Raw genomic sequence first — 19,490 nt, forward strand, 5'->3', positions numbered from 1 at the left:
GAAGTAAGCTAGAAAGAGAAAGGAAAATACTGTATGATATCACTCATACGTGGAATCTTAAAAAAAAAAAAAAGACCCTATGAACTCATCTACAAAACAGAAATACATTTACAAACACAGTAAACAATCTTATTATGGTTACCAGGGAAAGGTGGTGGGAGGGAATAAATTTGGGTTTGAGGTTTACAAATGTTAGCTACTACATATAAAAATAATTTTTAAAAAAGTTTCTTCTGTATAACACAGGGAACTACATTCAATATGGTGTAATAATCTTTAATAAAAAATATGAAAATGAATATATATATGTACATGCATGACTGGGACACTGTACTGTACACCAGAAGACACATTGCAATTGACTGTACTTCAATTAAAAAAGATTATTTGGTCATTAACTATGCTGTTGATATCAATTCTCTAAAGTTCAAAGTAACACTGTATACTTAAAAAAGGCTCTGGTTCTACATAAACTGGTGAGCTTATCAGAATCCAGCAGGTATCAACTATTAACTCTAACTGAACAGGAATACTCCCTGGTTTCTTTCAAGACAGGGGATTCAATACCAACCCAGAAATCTGGTTTCTGTTAAGATGACACATATTTTGGAAGATATATCAAAGGAGGCTTGAGCGTGCTCTCTCTCTTCTTGATCCCAGAGACCATGCACTTCAAAGCCGTTAGGTTTTAAAAATAAAGGCCCAGGGAGATGTGTGGCCAAGATGGCAGAGTAGGAAGACCCTGAGATCACGTCCTTCCACAGGTATACCCAAATCACAACTATTTACAGAACAACTATCCATGAGAAAAACTGGAAGACTAGCAGAAAAGATCTTCTGTAACTAAAGACAGAAAGAAGGAACCACAACAAAATGGGGAGGAGGGGAGGAGACACAACACAGTGGAGACCCTACCCCAAGGGGGGCGGCTCACAAATGAGGGAGAATTCCAACTGCACAGATTCTCCCAGAGGGCTCTCCAGCCCGGCGTTCCTGCACCAGGAAGACCCCAGAACGTTTGGCTTTGAAGACCAGTGGGACTTACTTTCAGGAGAACTAGAGGGCTGTGGGAAATAGAGACTCCACTCTTAAAGGGCACACGAAATCTCACATGCTCAGTGACCCAGAACAGAAGAAGCAATTTGAAAGGAGCCTAGGTCAGACTCACTTGCTGATCCTGGAGGACCTCCTGGATAGGCAGGAGGCACCTAATGCTGACCCTGGGTGACAGCCATCTTTGGGAGCTCATCCTACCACAAGGACACTGGTGCTGGAATCCTCCTCCTCGCTTATTAGCAAAAAAACCTGGCCCCACCCACTGCCTAAACTGGCCCCATCAGCACCAGTACTGGGATGCCTCAGGCCAAGCAAATAGCTGGGCAGAGACACAGCCCTAACGACCAGCAGACCTGCTGCCTTAAGACCCTCTGAGCCCACAGCTGCCCCAGGACCCCGCCCTGTCCACCAGAGAGCCCAGGACTGGCCCCAGACACCAGTGTCCCAGTACTAGCCCCAGGATCCCCCAGATGCTGCAGCCAGAGATCCTGGGATATGGCTCCACCCATCAGTGTACTGGCACTAGCCCTAGGACCAGGTTCACCCACTACTGGGTAGGCGCCAGCGCCAGCTCCAGCGCCACCCACCAACGGGTAGACAACAACCCCAGGACCACCCCAGCACCACAGCCTGTCATACCAGGACCCAGCCCACCCACTAAGCCCTGGCCCTGCCCACCAGCAGGCCAACACCAGCTCTGGGACTCCGTGGGCTCTGCAGCCAGTGAATATAACCAGTAAAACCATCTACATCCACAATAAGTAGTTAATGGATACACAAAACAAAAATTTATAAAAGATAATGTCAAAACAGTAAACATGCTGGGGCAGCAAAGGGGAAGGAGCAAAAATGCAGGGGTATTAAAATGTGTTTGACTTAAGAGATCAGCAACTTAAAATAATCATAGATAGACAGACAGATATACACCTACAAAAAAGGAAACATAATACTAAAGACAGTCAACTAAACACAAGGGAAGAGAACAAAAGAAGAAAGGAACAAAAAACAATCCCAAAGCAGTTTTTAAAAATGGCAATAAGTACATACCCACTAGTAATTACTTTAAATGTAAATGGACTAAATGCTCCAGTCAAAAGACACAGAATGGCTGAATGGATTTAAAACAAAAAATCCATATACATGCTGCCTACAAGAGACTCATGGGATTTAAAGACACACAGACTGAAAGTGAGGGATGGATGGAAAAAGGTATCCCATGCAAATGGAAATTAACAAAGCTGAGGTAGCAACATCAGACAAGACAGACTTTAAAACAAAGACTAACGAGGCTAAGAAGGACATTATATAATGATTACGGGGTCAATCTAAGAAGATATAAAATTGTAAATACATATGCATCCAAAATAAGATCACCTAAATAGAGAAAATATTAACTGACAAAAAGGGAGACATTGACAGTAACACAACAATAGTAGAGGACTCTTAACACTCCACTTACGTCAATGGACAGATCAGCCAGACAATCAATAAGGAAATGCCAGCCTTAAATGACACGTAAGACCAAACAGACTTAACAGATACAGAACATTCCACCCAAAAGCAGCAGCATATAGTCTTTTCAAGTGCACATGGAACATTCTTCAGGATAGTGTGTTGGGAAAACTGTACATCTACATGCAAAAGAATCAAACTGGACTACTCTCTCACACTATGTACAAAAGTAAATTCAAAATGGATTAATGACTTAAATATAAGATCTGAAAACAAAACTTCTAGAAGAAAACAGGCAGCATACTTTTTGATATCAGTCTTAGAAATATTTTTTGGGATATGTCTCCTCAGGCAAGGGAAACAAAAGCAAAAATAAACAAATGTAACTACATCAAACTAAAAAGCTTTTGCTCAGTGAAGGAAACTCAACAAAACAAAAAGGCAGCCTACTGAATGGGAGAAAATATTTGTAAACAATATATCTGATAAGGGGTTAATATCCAAAGTATACAAAGAAACAACTCAAGATTTTAAAACCTGATTTAAAAAATGGGCAGAGGATCTGAATAGACATTTTTCCAAAGAACAAATTCAGATGGCCAACAGGCACATGAAAAGATGCTCAACATCTTTTAGTGAATCCTGAGGGAAACACAAATCAAAACCACAATGAGATACTACCTGACACCTGTCAGAATGGCTATTACCAAAAAGACAAGTAACAAGCATTGGTGAGGATGTGGACAAAAGGGAACCCTCATGCACTGTTGGTAAATTGGTACAGCCACTATGGAAAACAGTATGGAGGTTCCTTAAAAAAATTAAAAATAATGGGTGGAGGCGATGGCTCAAGTGGTAGAGTGCATGCTTAGCATGCATGAGGTCCTGGGTTCAATCCCCAGTACTGACTCTAGGAATAAATAAGTAAATTAACCTGATTACCTCCCCCTACCAAAAAAAAAAAAAAAAAGAAAAATAGAACTACCATATGTTCCAGCAACTCCATTCCTGGGAATTTATCTGGAGGAAAACAAAAACACTAATTAGAAAAGATATATGCACCCACTATACTCAATGCAACATTATTTACAAAAGCCAAGACATGGAAGCAACCCAAATGCCCATCAACAGATGAATGAATAAAGATGTGTTTTATACACACACACACACACACACACTGGACTATTACTCAGCCATAACAGAAGAATGAAATCTTGGTATTTGCAACAACCAACAGACTGAGAGGGTATTATGCTAAGCGAAATAAGTCAGAGAAAGGTAAATACTGTATGATTTCACCTATATGTGGATCTAAAAAAGCAAATAAACAAACAAAACATATATGCAAATGACATGATACTATATATAGAAAACCCTAAAAGCTCCACAAAACACCAGAGCTAATAAAAAATTCAGCAAGGTAGCAGGATACAAGATTAACATACAAAAATCAGTTGCATTTCTTTACACTAACAGTGAATCAACAGGAAAAGAAAGCAAAGAAACAATCCCTTTTAAAATTGCATCCAAAACAATAAAATACTTAGGAATAAATCTGACCAAGGAGGTGAAATACATACATGGAGAACTACAAAACACTGATGAAAGAAATTAACAAGACTTAAAGAAATGGAAAGAGGGGGGAGGGTATAGCTCAAGTGGTAGAGCACATGCTTAGCATGCAGGAGGTCCTGGGTTCAATCCCCAGTACCTCCTCTAACAGTAAATAAATAAGTAAACCTAATTACCTACCCCCACCATAAATAAATAAATGAATGAATGAATGGATGGATGGATGAAAGAAATGGAAAGATATTCCACACTCTTGGATTGGAAGAATCAATATCATTAAAATGGCCATACTGCCCAAGGCAATCTACAGATTTAATGCCATCCCTATTAAATTACCCAGGACATTTTTTTACAGAACTGGAACAAATGATCCTAAGATTTATAAGGAATCACAAAAGACCCAGAATTGCTAAAGCAATATTGAAGAAAAAGAACAAAGCTGGAGGAATAACCCTCCCAGACTTCAGACAATATTACAGAGCTACAGTAATCAAAACAGTATTGGCATAAAAAAGACATATGGATCAATGGAACAGAACAGAGAGCCCAGAAATAAATCCACAAACCTATGGTCAATTAATCTTTGACAAAGGAGACAAGAATATACAATGGAGAAAAGACAATCTCTTTAGCAAGTGGTGTTTGGAAAACTGGACAGCAGCATGTAAATCAATGAAGTTAGAACACTCCCTCACTCCATACACAAAAATAAACGCAAAATGGCTTAAAGACTTAAACATAAGACAAGACACAGTAAAACTCCTAGAAGAAAACATAGGGAAAACATTCTCTGACACAAATCTTACCATCATTCTCCTAAAGCAGTCTACTCAGGCAATGGAAATAAAAGCAAAAATAAACAAATGGGACCTAATTAAATTCATAAGCTTTTGCACAGCAAAGGAAACCATAAGCAAAACAAAACAACAATCAACGAAATGGGAGAAAATATTTGCAAATGATGTGACTGACAAAGGCTTAATTTCCAGGATATATACACAGCTCATACAGCTTAATAACAAAAAACCAAACAACCCAATCCAAAAATGGGCAGAAGACCTAAACAAGCATTTCTCCAATGAAGACATACGAATGGCCAATAGACATATGAAAAAATGCTCAATATCACTAATTACCAGAGAAATGCAAATCAAAACTACACATCACACCAATCAGAATGGCCATCATTCTAAAGTCCATGAACAATAAATGCTGGAGAGGCTGTGGAGAAAAGGGAACCCTCCTACACTACTGGTGGGAATGTAGTCTGGTGCAGCCCTTATGGAAAACAGTATGGAGATTCTTCAAAAAACTAAAAATAGACTTACCATATCATCCAGCAATCCCACTTCTAGGTATATATACAGAGAGAATTCTAATGCAAAAAGATACATGCACCCCTATGTTCAGAGCAGCACTATATACAATAGCCAAGACATGGAAGCAACCTAAATGTGCATCTGCAGATGACCGGATAAAGAAGTTGTGTTATATTTATACAATGGAATACTACTCTGCCATAAAAAAGAAAATAATGCCATTTGCAGCAACATAGATGGACCCAGAGATCATCAATCTAAGTGAAGTAAGCCAGAAAGGGAAAGAAAAATACCAAATAATATCACTCATATGTGGAATCAAAAAAGGGGGACACTATGAACTCATCTACAAAACAAAAACAGACTCGCAGACTTAGTACATAATCTTACAGGGAGAGGGGGTGGGAGGGGATAAATTTGGGAGTTTGAGATTTACAAATGTTAGCCACTATATATAAAAGTAGATTTTAAAAACCACTATATATAAAAGTAGATTTTAAAAACAGTTTCTTCTGTATAACACAGGGAACTACACTCAGTATCTTGTAATAACCTTTAATGGAAAATACATGACAGTGAATACATGTATGTATATGCATGATGGGGACATTGTGCTGTACACCAGAGACCGACACATTGTAACTGACTGTACTTCAATTAAAAACAAAAACAGAGGCAGAGTTACAGACACAGAGAACAAGTGGTCACCAGAGGGAAGGTAGATAGGGGAAGGAAAGAAATATTGAGGGAGATTAAGAGGTACAAACCTCCAGTTATAAAATAAATGAGTGATGGGTATGAAATGTACAGTGTGGGAAATATAGTCAACAACTATGTAATATCTTTGTATGACATATCATAAGTAGACTTATCAAGAAAATCATTTTGAAATGCACAAAAATACCGAATTCATTACGTTGTATATCAGGAACCAACATAGTATTATAGGTCAATTATACTTCAAAAGCAAACACACAGAAAAGAGACCAGATTTGCGGTTACAAGGGGTGGGAGAGGGCATTGGATGAAGGCAGTCAAGAAGAGGGATGTGTGAATAATCTGAATGTTCACTGCACTGGATAGATAATACACATCTTCATCACAGTAGAGCTTAGTTTAAATCTCTTCTTAGTGTTCCATCACCTCTGTCTGACTGACCTCACAGCTATGACAATCTTTTAAAAAGAAAGGCAACTTCTTAACTGAGGAAACAATGTTTCTTTCCATACAAGCCGCAGCCTGATTCACTTTCTGAAAGATGTCCTGCCTTACTCTTATTTCACTTGACCTATCAAAAGAAAAAAAGTATGCTTTAAATGTTTCCAATAATGGATTTCAGTCCTGTCTTGTAATTTCAAATTTATCTTTATTTGCCATTACCCAGGTTTACACAAATGACTTAAAAAGAAAAAAGATGGATGTTTAAAAAGCATAAAGTTTAGAATTTTGAACAACTCAATGTTGTTTTCTATATTAAAAAAGAGTATGAAACAAATACGTATATGCATGCATGACTGGGACATAATGCCGTACATCAGAAATTGACCCATTGTAACTGACTATACTTCAATTAAAAAAAAAATCCATATGAACTTGTCAATTATTTCCCAGTGTAAGTGACTCATTTCTATACTAGACATGTCCAAGGACTAAGGTGAGAGCAAACTGATAAGAGAAAAAAAGGTAATTTAAACCATGCAGTGTAATGGAAAGATCACTGGACTCTGGGCCTGCTGTGGTCTGCCATGGTGTTTGGCTGTGTGACCTAACTGTGGGGCCAAGGGCAATTATCTCCTTGTCTTCAACAACGACGGAGGATATATATCAACCTAGACCTCACAGAGGCATCGGAAAGATAATACTGTATATGAAATGACTTAAGCTGCTGCTAATGCAAAAGAATACGTTCCAAGTTACCCGACTGTTCTTTTTGAAGTGCTGGTAGGTGTTCTACCCTGGAAAGTTCTTTTCATTTTACTAAGGTGATCCACTGAGAATCGGCACTGCACCAAGCTTTATGCCAGGTACTGAGGAGGATTAGGGAAGAAATCAATGTTACGGTGTTTCTAATATGTTCTACATATTTGTAACCTAGTTGGAGAAAAAAAAGTATATATGATCTCATCATTTCGAGGTGGCAACATGAGTGGTTCAAACAGTGCTATGCCCTGAACATCCTAATGTTCAGCCCTCTTCTCCATTAGACAGTAAATACACCGCTAATGAATCTTAAGAGACAATGTGCAAACTCATATGGATCCTTGGTGTCTAGTCCCTGTGACAGTGAACTGTAATGGGAGCTCAGTGAAGGGAAAGACATGGGAAAAAAGGTTTCTCAGAGAAGATGAAAATCTGTTAAGTATGCTAGCTTCATCTACACTCTCTTTCAATCCTTATAATGCTCCTGTGAAGTAGGAACGTTCCCATTTTACAAATGAAAACCCAATTCAGAGAGATTAAGTAACATGGTCAGGGCACAAAGCAAGTAGCAGGTCAGGATTTGAATCTAAGTCTGTTCTGACTAAGAAAGCCTGAGCTTTCTTGGCTCTACCATAGATGTGATCAGCATGCAAAGTAGGGAGAGAGGAAGACATTCTGGATGGAAAGATTAACATAAGCCCAGGCGTAAAGCGAAAGAGGGTGGCCAAATCAGGGGGAATGGGAAAAAAAAAGCACTGGGCAGTTATGGGAAATAAAGTTAGGGGATAGACCATGAAGAGGTTTGAATACAGATGGCTAAAAAATGTGGGCTTAATCCTATAAATCAATAAAATGGAACTGGAAATTTTAAGCAGGAGAGGAGAGGATGAAACTAGGGCATTAGGAAGGTGAACATCACAGGACAGAGATGGACTGGAGAAAATGTATGGCATAACATAGAACAAATTTTTAAAATCCCAAGCACTTCAATATTTAAATAAATTCAGTAGCAATATTTCCCTAATAAAATAATCAAACTATCTCTTGTATGGATCTTTCTTAAAATACATCTCTAGGCACTTTTTAAAATGGCCATTATGTCTTACTAATTCTTATATGGGTCAGAAACCTCTTCTACCTCCAAATGCATCTAAAAAAGAATATTCCTTAGGTCAGAGGTCACATTTTAAAACGATGCCTCAGCAAGGGCCAAACCAAAGAAATAACAGCAGTGACCCCAACTCACAAAACTCCTTGGCAAAGAAAAACAAAGTTGTAAAAAAGTTGTCCCTTCATTTACAGAAGCACTTAGAACTATTTTTTTCAGGGGAAAAAAGTTAAGAACTGACAAATGAGAATGACTTTCATATAACCTAGATTTACTTTCTTACCCAAATTTATAGTTTCCACTTCTTATAAAAATCAATACAAAAGCATCAGCCTCACCACTTAAATGCCAATTTCCTTTGTCTTTTATGGATATAGTTTGTTTCATTTTATTTTTTAAGGCCTGGACTGGTGCATTTAGTGCCTCTTTGGCAGCATATAATCTATCATCATAACTCTCAAAGTTCTCCATCCCATTCAATCTTAGCCACAGGAAAATTCAATTGCATTTTGTAACCTAACACTGAGCTGCAATCAAGCCATGGCTCCATATTGCTTAAACACAATTGAGACCTGGTGTAGGATCACCTGAAACCCTTAGTGACTAACAGATAAACAACAATAACCTAATTAGCCAGCAGAGCACACGTGACACTGGTTGGGCCAGTACCTCAGTCAAAGACACTCTGCTAGACTTATTCAATAACAACGTGATCACCTTGCAAAGGGGAACTGGGAGAGAATAAGGAAACTTGGCGAGGTAAATGTGAAGGAAAGTGTGCAGCTGGGGTTTTCACAGGGAATTACGGTAAGGCAGGTGGGCTGAGGAAAAAGCAATCATCTTTTACGCAAAACACCTGAGGTGGAGCAGATGCCCTCTCTCCCAATTTTGCACCTCTAAATTGAACCCTCCAGAAGTTAAATGAGCTTGAGGTTCTGGAGAGCACAGAAAGTGCCCAAACCACATCTTCATGTCCTCATATCCCTGCAAAGGAAATGTGATACCTATGCCTAAATCCCAAGATATTTTAACTTATTTAGGGATGGATAAAGCATCTCAAAAATTACATCTGCTTCTGCTGCCAAAGACATTCTCATATTATGGCCAATGGATTTTCAGTCTAGAGCTAAAGTATTAAGCAGAGTATACACCTGAAACTAATGTTGTAACTCGACTACTCTTCAATTAAAAGAATTAAAATAGAAAAACACCAAGTAAGTAGAACTAAGTTATTCACAGACAAGAAAAGTGTAGGGACTGATGGCAGTGCTAAGGGAAATACATACGTTTTTTCTAAAAATCGAGGACAAACCCCAAACCCTGCAAATACCTAATTTACAATTCTAACAACCAGAGCCTATTTCTCAAAGCCTCAAAGAGCTACACTTTACCGAAAGTCAACCTGCAGTGCGAAAATTCTCGAAAATAGCCTCTAGCTGTCAATGTGGACTTAAGAATCTGCTCTGTGCTTGGGCTGTATAATATTTAAAGCCAAAAAAATCCTTTCGGACCTTTAGAGTATTGACTGTACTTTAAATTTTTCCAGCATCCTAAAGACTGGTCGGGAAAGCTTCAATGCCCAAATAGAGAAAGGTTTGTCCACTTGTGTGTGGACTTTAACGTGCTATGGGTCTATCAAATAAGAAAAAAACTTTCTCTTTTTCACTCCTAAGCAATAAGGATAAATTTAGCCGCCACCTCTCCAAAAAAAAAAAAAAAAAAAAAAGTGGCGAGGAGCGTGCTCCTAAGGGCTGCATCCAGACGCCGAGTCCGGCAGGCTGGAAGCACGTCTGCAGCTTCGCTCTCCCGCCATGGGCGCTGAGGCCGCGTCGGGCGGAGAAAGCCTGGCAGGACTGCCGCTCCCGGGCCTGGTGTGACTCGGGCGGGGCCTGGGGGCGGCCGCGCCCGGCGAGGAAGGCCAGGAGCGTGAGGGGCCCCCACACCCGGCCCGCCGCCCCCGGACTCAGGAAGCCTCCCTGCGGCCGACGGCCCACACCTGCCGCCCACCCGCTTCCCCGCAGACCCTCTCGAGCAACGGCACCCGACCCGCGGGACTTACAGCCTCAGCCGCTCGTAGGTCGTTGCCGCCATCCTGCACCGACGCCTCCTTCCTCTTCTTTTCCCCCGCTCCGCCCCGCGCCGCGCAGCGTACAGCCGCCACCTCTGCTACAGCACTACCGGTCACCCTGGCACTGCGGCCGCAGCGCCGGACCTCACCTCACCCGTCTCCCCGCCCCGGGCGGTCTGCGAGCGAACGGGAAGCGGCTATGGACAAACTTAGTGCGCGCGCGCGCGCCCGCGCTAGAGAATGCAAGAGACGCGGTCCGAAGCGTCGGATTGGAGCGGGCGGATGAGTGCCGTGACGTTGCCGCTGCGGATTGGCGGAGCGCGTTGACTGAAGCTTTGGCCCCTGTGGGCCAGTGCCGCGGCGCCCGGCGCCGGGCGGAAATGCAGTGCTTGTGTCACGGAATTGTTCAAGCTACACAAGGAGTGATCTATGTTACAGTAAGAAGTCTAGTAGTACGGGGCCAGTGGCGCAATGGATAACGCGTCTGACTACGGATCAGAAGATTCTAGGTTCGACTCCTGGCTGGCTCGAGGCGTACTTTTTTTCGCCACATCTGGGCTTGATGTTACAAGGTCTCCTTGGAAAAGACTCTGGTTAAAGTGTGAAGGTTAAATGTCTTTAATTTTAGCGCCACTTTGTCCGAAATGTCATCTTTTAAGCTGTGGTTGGAACCTGGAGTTGTGTGAGGTTTGTAAATTGCCAAGCGCCCTATTAATGATGCACACGAGAAGACTCTGTAAACGGAGTACATTTAGGAAAACATATCTGGAGTGGTGGTAGTTTGGAGATGTGAGGGCGTGCTGTGGCTGGAGCGCATTTAAGGCAGCAGTCTGGCACCTTTGGGGAGCAGAAACCACCATGCATGGTGATGTGAAAAGCGGCGCAGTCCCGGTTTACCGGGATGGGGTGGGCTCCAGCTCTGAGTACAGTGCAGCTGCGCGCGCGCGAGGGGGTCCGCAAAGTGCCGGAGTCTACAGCCCTGTCCTTTGAGAGCTCCTGGCCCCCAAGTTCCATCGGAAAACCTTAGCACATGGGTGTTTTTACAGTATGAAGACCTCAGGTAATCTAGTGTGTTACCTACCTACCTCCTCATTTTGTAGCTGCCTGGCTGGGAGACCTGAGAAGGACCGAACCGTCAACGGTGGAAAGGGGAGTCGAAACTGAACAGTGGCTGAGACGTCCGACGCTGTCCATTAACTAATCATTAAATCAATTTCTTTCTCCAAAAGAATGTTTTTTCCTCCTGAGGAAATTATAGGAAATTTGTAAAATACAGAAATTTACTGGGAATAAAAATAATGGAAATTCCCATCCCGAGATCATTACTATTAGCGTTATAATTTTTTCCCTTACATTTTTTCTTCCACATTTTTAGTATAAATACACCTACACATGTACGTTTTTTCCAAATTTGAGGTTGTATCAGAAGTGTCTTTATGTTCTCGTTGTGTCCCCTTAGTTTTTTGTCTGAGATTTAAGGTCATTATTCTTTGAAGATAGCCCATCAGAGAACTAGGTATTTTAAACATCATCCTCTTTGTTGAGAATTTGAGTTGTCAGTTTAACACTTTTTTAAAAATAATACTGTTGAATAATTTCTGATATGTCATAAATTTCTAGATGTTGGTAGACATCTAAATGTCAGGTAGACATTTTTAAGATCCATTTCACGGACGTTTTTAAGACTTTGGTACATATTTTCAAATTGCCTTCCAAAAACACTAAACAAATACACACTTCCTTCAACAGCATGTTTCCTTACATGGTAACACTGAGTATAATGAATTTCATTATGATTTCTTTGCAATTTTCATAATTGAAAAATGGAAGTTCCTTTTACATTTATTACATATATATTCTGATATGTGTACTCATTTTTTTCTAATGGATTTGTTAAACTTTTTAATATATTAAGGATATTAATCTTTAGCTGTCAGACACATTACAATCTTTTTCAATTTTATCTTTTACATTTTCCTTTTTCTTACAATATTTTTGAACCTAGAGTAATTTTCACTTTTATATATTCCAGTTTACCAATACTTTACCTTATGGTTTCTTTTATTGCGTATGTGCTCTTTTCAAATTGTTTTGTGTTTGTATTTTTTTTTTCTATTTACTTTAACCCATTTGTAATTTATTTTGTTAGTCATCCCAATGGAAAGATCGAGTACGTCTTAAACCTGTAACTCTTATAGAGCAATTAAGGGTTCTAAGCTCTTGGACTAATTCAGTCAGTTCCACAACAGTCCCGTAACTAAGCTCGATGGTTAGCCCCATTTTTACAGATGAGGGAACTAAATTTGCTTACAGACATTGAGCAATTAGGTGGTGGACCATGAGGTAGAATTTGAATCTGGGCTTTTGACCCCAAAGCTGTCCCACCTGTGGGCTTACTGTGCACCCCATGAGTAGACTCAGGGCCATTCCCCATCTGGACATAGATGGCAATGACATCTGCTCCTCACCCCCCTCCCACGTTAGCAATCAGAAGACCTCATCTCTAGTCCTGATGCCACATCTACTCACCAGCTCTGGGCACTTGGACAGTTCTGCTCCTTTAATAAAATGGGGATTTAAATTGCAGCCAACTCTTCAGGAAAAGGATGCTTCCAGCTGAACCACCACTGCCCCGCAGAGAGCTCCTGCCGGGCTCTCTGAACATGTCACCATGTAGAAGTTCTGCCACCACAGAACTAAGGACACAAAGGTTAACCTTTCTTTGCCAATTGTGTAATACAAGCCAAGGCCTTTGTGAACCTTCAGTGAGACTGAAATTAATCTGAGCAGAAACAGGCATTCTTCTGGGGTTTTTAAAGGCCAAATAAGTCAAAATCAAATTCTGAGGAAATCAGTGGTAAGAAATCAGCCAAGTGTAGGTAATAAAAATTGACAACTTTAGCCAAGTTTTCTCTATAGTGAAATTTTGTTATTTATGTAAATACAAATATAATTTTTATGTATATGTAGACGAAGCTATATAAAAGATAGTGGTCCCCCTGGGCTTGGGTCCTCTTGTACTGTAGCCCCCCGTATGTGCAGGTATCACTGGCCCTCTTCACAGGGCCCTATAGGAACTGGAGCTCAGGGAACCAGGGCAAAGGCTGATGGGGTGAAATGCCACTGCTGTTGCTATGAGTAATAAAGTGTCCTTTGTCACTGATGTAGGAGTCTCATAAGTTTGGCCAGGATCCACGAAACCATGGCATGCTAGCTTATTACCTTGTGAGTAGAGTAAACTCTGAGACCCTTCAGTTTCGACATCCATGTGCTCCCTTAAGAATCTAGAGATCTAGAAAACCAAATCCTGTCAGCAATAAGCACGGTCTGCTTACTCCACATACACAAAAGAAGACCCGGTCAACATCATTTTGTTGGAGATCACTTTAATAGTCTACAAATTAAGACAGTTTTATTGTCATGGTATTTGGGATCTTACAATAACAGTAAAGTTTTGAATCATTGTATAGTAACAATATTCTGCATAATTTTATAGTAACAGTGAAACTTTGAATAATTTTAGAGTAATGATATTTTGAATTAATCAAAGTAAAAGAAGAGACACAGAGGAAAATAATTTCCCTGCAGAGTGAAATTTTCATACACTACATGGAAATTTCCCACATCCGTCCAGTTCTGGCTCAGAACAACAGATAGCTAACATATCTTCCTCTTTTTTTTTTCCTATTGCTTTTAAAAGTCGTTTCAAATAGGAACTGGGAAATCAGGACTTATTCCTGGCACCTAGGAGAATAGAAAGAATTTGGTTTCCTGGCCGACGGTTTTAACAAGTGCGTCAAGCTACAATGGTTTGGGGTCAAGTCCTATACATACTCTTTGCAAGGTTGTCAGGGGACCATCCCAGCTCTCATGCTTCCACACACGTGGGGAATGGTACACAGGAACAGACTGCAAAGGAGCGTGAATTGCAGATAATTCTCTCAAATTCTAACATTTCTGTTTCTCATCTCGCATGACTCAAGCCCGCGGAAACAAGGTGATGGTGGCACGCGAAAACGATCAGAACTCCTTGATTATAGTACCGGGGACCCGGGACTCAGTGGCACAACCGCAGTGGGCTCAGCCAAAAGGTTTTCTTGAAAGCACTAAACACGGAGAAATGCAAAGCCCTGCCGCCACATGCAGGCAGTGACCCAATGGGACTCAGTGCCCTTTGGCATGAAAAATGAACAAACAAATCACTCTTTACTCAGCTACAGATGGGGGGATAACATCTGAGAGAGAGGATCCTGATATAACTGGTCAAACGGGATTATTGGCTTTTCTCAGATCACCCATGCAGATTTTGAATGACCCTGGCGGTGAGGGGGAGGAGGGGCCAAGAAAAACTAACAGGAAAAGTGAGGCAAGGGAGAAGGCTGGAGGCTGGCTTTGGGGTCTGGAATCAGGCCATAATTCTCCTTGTTTATCTAAAGTCCAAGAGTTGTCTAGGGAACTCAGGACAGGGCTATTTGCTCTACCTTTTAAAACAAACTTACTCATCCTGGTCTACAGAGTGCTTGTGCATTCCTTCTACATGCCTATGAATACAACCCCATTACAGCTCTACTTGGCTAATAATTTATAGGAAGTTTAAAATACCCTAAGTGGGCACCCACTCATGGCTTCTGTGCAAGTGCCTGAGAAGGAGACAAAACTGGTGCGAGATTCCTACCCAACACCCTCTCCACGGAGCCTGGTCATTAGAGAAGTCGCTGCTGGGATTTCTAGGGTGTCCAGAGATTCTCTTAATTGTTCTTCTCAATGGTATAAAGTGTTCGCTGAGATATGGGATTGCTTCAACCCAGGCCACTTGAAAATTTTCATTTAAAAAATGAATCACAGATTTTTAAACTACGGTTGACCCTTGAACAACTTGGAGGTTAATCCTCATATAAACTATAGTCGGCTGCCCATAACCACGGTTCCCGGCACCTGAGGGTTCAACCAACCATGGACCGTGCAGTACTGTAGTATCTACCACTGAAAAATATCCACATATCCGTGGACCCATGCAGTTCAAACCCGTGCTGTTCAAGGGGCAACTGTTACCCAATTTGCAAACAAATCCCTGCTACTTCTGATGTGGCTCCAGGGCAATGTTTGCTCTGCTGGACTTGAAAGTGGAGCAAAGAAAGGTGTGTCAGCCAGCCTAGCTCGGCAGAGACAGGCTGAGACATACTGGCTGGCTCCATCTGCTCACCCGCCTTGCTAAGGCTGAGCTGGGTGACTTGCTGGGTGCGATCCCAGAGCTCACCTCCCTAGCCCCATGTGCTCATGGATTTCTGGGAGGCTCAGCCTGTGAAAAGGAACCAGTGAAAGCCTGGGCTGACGTGACATCTGGCCAAAGGATGCCAACAGAACGCATTTAATAGTAATGGAAAAGACAATTCACGGTGACCGTTCTGTGCTTCTTAAAGGCAACTGCTACTAAATGAGTCCAAACTGGGCCTAGAATTGGAGCTGGGCCCAAGGAATAGTCTGCTAGTTCCTTGTGCCTTTGGGTTCCACTGACCGCCCTTGGAGGCCCAGCCATCCAGTCCCCTCACTCCGTGTGTGAGGTGAGGCAGTGAGGGCAGGTGCTCCCAGCCCACCTGGCAGTGGTGAGACGGCCCTGCCTGCCCTCCTGCGACAAGGCCCGGGGGCCCTCCTCATGGTCCGAGAGGGCAAATGCCAGACAATCTTTTTTTTTTTTTTTTAAACACTTTCTTCTCATTGAAATTCCAAGGGGTACTGACCTCCGGCCTCAGGAGTGTGACACACAGGACAAATTTCGCCTCTTCAGTACAGAGGTGGCCTTGAAATCTGGCCAGTGTGTGGCCCTCCCTTAGCCCTTGCCCCCTGGGGAAGCCAGCTTGATGACTGCACCACGCACCTAATTTCAATCTGATCTATTCCAAGATGACCTTTAGTTAAGATTACAGTGCCCTGACCCACTGGACTCTGGCCTGGGTGAAACCAGAGATTCCTTACACACACTGGGGGGAGTCCAGCATGATGGCCGAATTCCTCCTTAGTCTGAAACTCTTTTCTGTGAGGTATTTTGTGTGTGTGGAAGACTGAAAGTAGTGGGAAATAATTTAAAAAGAAAAAAGAAAAGAAAAGGAAAAAACAGACAAAAGCAGTGTACCTTATACTGGTTTCTTCAAACGTAATGCCTGTGCCAAGAATTGGGCAAGAGAGGAGCCTGTGAAATGAGTATAATAACTTATCATGAGGCACTCTCTCCCATGCTGGCTCTGAGATCTCACACACAAAAACTCTCCTCATTTTTACGGGGCTAGGTCTCAGGACGTGGGCAGGCTTCCAAAGAGCCCACTGGTAAATAAGTGAAAACAGGCACAAGAGAAGGCCCACGGGAGATCCCAAGAGCTGTCTTTGCAGGAGCAGCTCCAAAGTCCCAGACTCCCGAGGGCTCCAGAGGGAGAAATCAGAAACAGGCGGGCGAAAGAGGCCTGGTGCCTGCACCAAGTTCTCGTCCCACAGGACACTTTGCTAGAATAGGACCAACCTCTGTCGGGCCCCCAGCTGCCTTTAAGGAGTGAGATTTGCAGGGGCCCACAGAATGCTGTCAGGGTACAAGCAGGAAACCCCATCTCCCTTATTTCCAAACTCGGCTCTGGTTTACCAAGTAAATTCCTCCTAAGATACAAAGCACACGTCAGAGCTTGCCTCTTGCAATAATGCAGTTAAAATGTGCAGCCATTCTATGGAAGAACTGAAGCTCTGGAGTGGAGGGAAGTCCTAAATTATGTGTGTTTGTGTGTCGGAGGGGGGTGTTGGCAGGGGGTGTCTGGGTGCAAGTATTTTCCAAAGCAAAGGGAAAGGATTGAACGTATTGGCAGCTGAAATCTTCCTTCAGATGAAGTCAGTGCAAACCTTTCCCTCTGAAGTGTGAACTATTCCCAGAGGGGACCAGGGGTTCACTCAGGCACACTACTGAGATCTCCTGTCACATGCCATGCACTTGCTGGAGCATCTTCCTGAGTAATCTGAGGAAGGCGTGGCAGCGGAGAAAGGCACTTGGAAAACATACAATACCAGATGGGCAGCGATCCCTTCCCTGATGAAAGGAAAGGCACCCCCCAGGCACACACTCAGGAAATCACCTGCTCCCTCCTCCACTCCCCTGACCCCAATCCCACCCCAGGGGCCACGGAATTAACCGGCGGACTTGTCATTGTGCAACCCTGGCTTCTCATCCCCGCCGTGAGGTCTGCAGGAGGCTCTGGCTAGAAGCGGTGCTGATGCAGGGCTGCGGCCGAGGGGCCCTTCTCCAGCCTCTTCACATGGCAGGAGTGACAGAACAGGTGGTCCTCCAGGGGGTAGCAGCGGTGACCGTCTTCATCACTGAGCTCTAGACCGCAGTCCTGGGGTGAGGCAAAAAGGTCTAGTGGTGGCAAAACCAAACAGACTCCAAGAGTGACACGGAGGCCGCGCACAGTGCCGGACACCAGCAGAGGGCGCCATGTGATTATTGTCCCGGCAGAAAACGCCGGTGCAGAGATGCAAGTCCCCCACCCAGTGAGGGTCTGGACTTCGCTGTCCAATACCCGTACCACTGTCCCCACGAAGCTCTCCAGCACTTGAAATGGGGCTGGTTGGAAATGGGATGTGATGTCTGTGTAAACACATACCCAAGTTCCAAAACTTGGGACAGGAAAAGGAGATAAACTATCGTGAAAACTTTTTGATCTCAACTATGTGTTGAAATGATGACGTTTTGGGTATGTTGGGTTGAGTAAAATATTACCACAAAAATTAATCCTGCCTGATTCTTTTTACTTTTTAAATGCAGCTACTGGAAAACAAAATCACACACATGACTTCAATGTGTGGCTCTCAAATTTCTACGGGACAGCACTGGTCTGGAAAGTGTGCAAAGTGCGGTTGAGCGAATGTCTTTACCTTTTTCTCCAGCACCTGGGTACCACTGACAGTGATTCCCACCTAATTCTTCAGTGCTGGCAGTGGGACCAAGCTGTATGTCACCCATACCCGCTGCTCTCCCCACTGACAGCGTCACTAAATAAACCTAATCTCTGTCCCCAGGTAAATCCACTTAATTCTGGCTGAAACTCCATGGGCACTTAAAGCGTTTGCACAGCCCTGGCTCTCTGGACAGTCACGGAGCACCAGTGGCTCCTTTAGCTTGGGTGTGACACACGACAGAGAAGGGGCCCTACCCGCCTTCACACCCACCAAAGGCGTGCCTTTACACCTTTCCATGGCGGGAGGGGGGTGGTTCCTCATGATCTCCGGGGCTCGGCTGAGAAAGGTCTCCTGGCAGATAGGACGGTCTACAAGCTGGAGGGGAGGGAGTCTGTTCCCCAAATCACACACTTGCATGACAATCTGGCCCCCAAACAGGACCTGAAACCCACGCTCCCTGAGACCCTCCACTCTGCAACTTCAGGGCGGGCAGCCACAGCCGTTTTGGTGGTTGGAATTGGTGGTTACAGATGCAGAGAAAATAGTAAAGACCTTTGTATCCCAACATCTGCGTCCTCTCCCACCTCCCCACCCCCACCAAAGCAGGCTGCATCCCCTTCTTCCGTCAGTTCTTGTGGTCGGCCCCTTGCCCGCGTCTTGCCCCCATCAACTGTGGTGCTTCCCTCTTGGACTTCTAGAACAGGTCTGGGGGGCGCATCTAGGGCACGGGGTGCCTACCTCGCAGTGGTAACACTCCACGTGGTAGTCTCTGTCCATGGACACAACACGGATGGTCTCATCTGAGCCCTGGGCCAACGAAAGCAAGAACAAGAGGGTAGCTGGGGGGCCATCGGGCTCCACTGCCCTGGGGTGGGGGTGGGGTCCAAGCAGCAAGGAGGCGGCCTGAGAAGAGCAGGAATCAGTTGTGGACACTAACCCCGGCAGGACAAAGGACCCATGTGGCAGACGAGAGGAAGTGGGAGGGACGTGGTTCTACCTTCTGGAATGTCAGAGTCAACACTGAAAAAACCCAGCTGGTTTTGCTTCTCTGCCTATCTGCTAA

At 43.3% G+C, this 19,490-nt stretch overlaps 2 protein-coding genes and 1 non-coding gene across 3 annotated transcripts in view; 1 reads left to right on the plus strand and 2 right to left on the minus strand.

Annotated features, from left to right (window-relative positions):
• The window catches only part of SACM1L (SAC1 like phosphatidylinositide phosphatase), a 61,012-nt gene extending 50,334 nt beyond the window's left edge, over window positions 1-10,678 (minus strand). Inside the window, exon 1 of the mRNA XM_010982761.3 lies at window positions 10,487-10,678. Within this exon, the coding sequence (XP_010981063.1) occupies window positions 10,487-10,518 (32 nt within the window). The 5' untranslated portion in view covers window positions 10,519-10,678. The remainder of the gene's footprint in view (window positions 1-10,486) is intronic.
• A 274-nt stretch (window positions 10,679-10,952) lies between these two features.
• TRNAR-ACG (transfer RNA arginine (anticodon ACG)) lies at window positions 10,953-11,025 on the plus strand. Its single transcript has one exon. It is a non-coding gene; the product is annotated as a tRNA-Arg (tRNA).
• A 3,097-nt stretch (window positions 11,026-14,122) lies between these two features.
• Window positions 14,123-19,490, minus strand: part of LIMD1 (LIM domain containing 1) — a 59,967-nt gene continuing 54,599 nt past the window's right edge. Inside the window, exons 7-8 of the mRNA XM_010982763.3 lie at window positions 19,166-19,234; window positions 14,123-17,865 (exon numbers count right to left, since the gene is read on the minus strand). Coding sequence (XP_010981065.2) covers window positions 17,728-17,865; window positions 19,166-19,234 — 207 coding nt within the window. The 3' untranslated portion in view covers window positions 14,123-17,727. The remainder of the gene's footprint in view (window positions 17,866-19,165; window positions 19,235-19,490) is intronic.

This window comes from Camelus dromedarius, chromosome 17 (genome assembly GCF_036321535.1).
Source record: "Camelus dromedarius isolate mCamDro1 chromosome 17, mCamDro1.pat, whole genome shotgun sequence".
In the NCBI taxonomy this organism is placed as follows: domain Eukaryota; kingdom Metazoa; phylum Chordata; class Mammalia; order Artiodactyla; family Camelidae; genus Camelus; species Camelus dromedarius.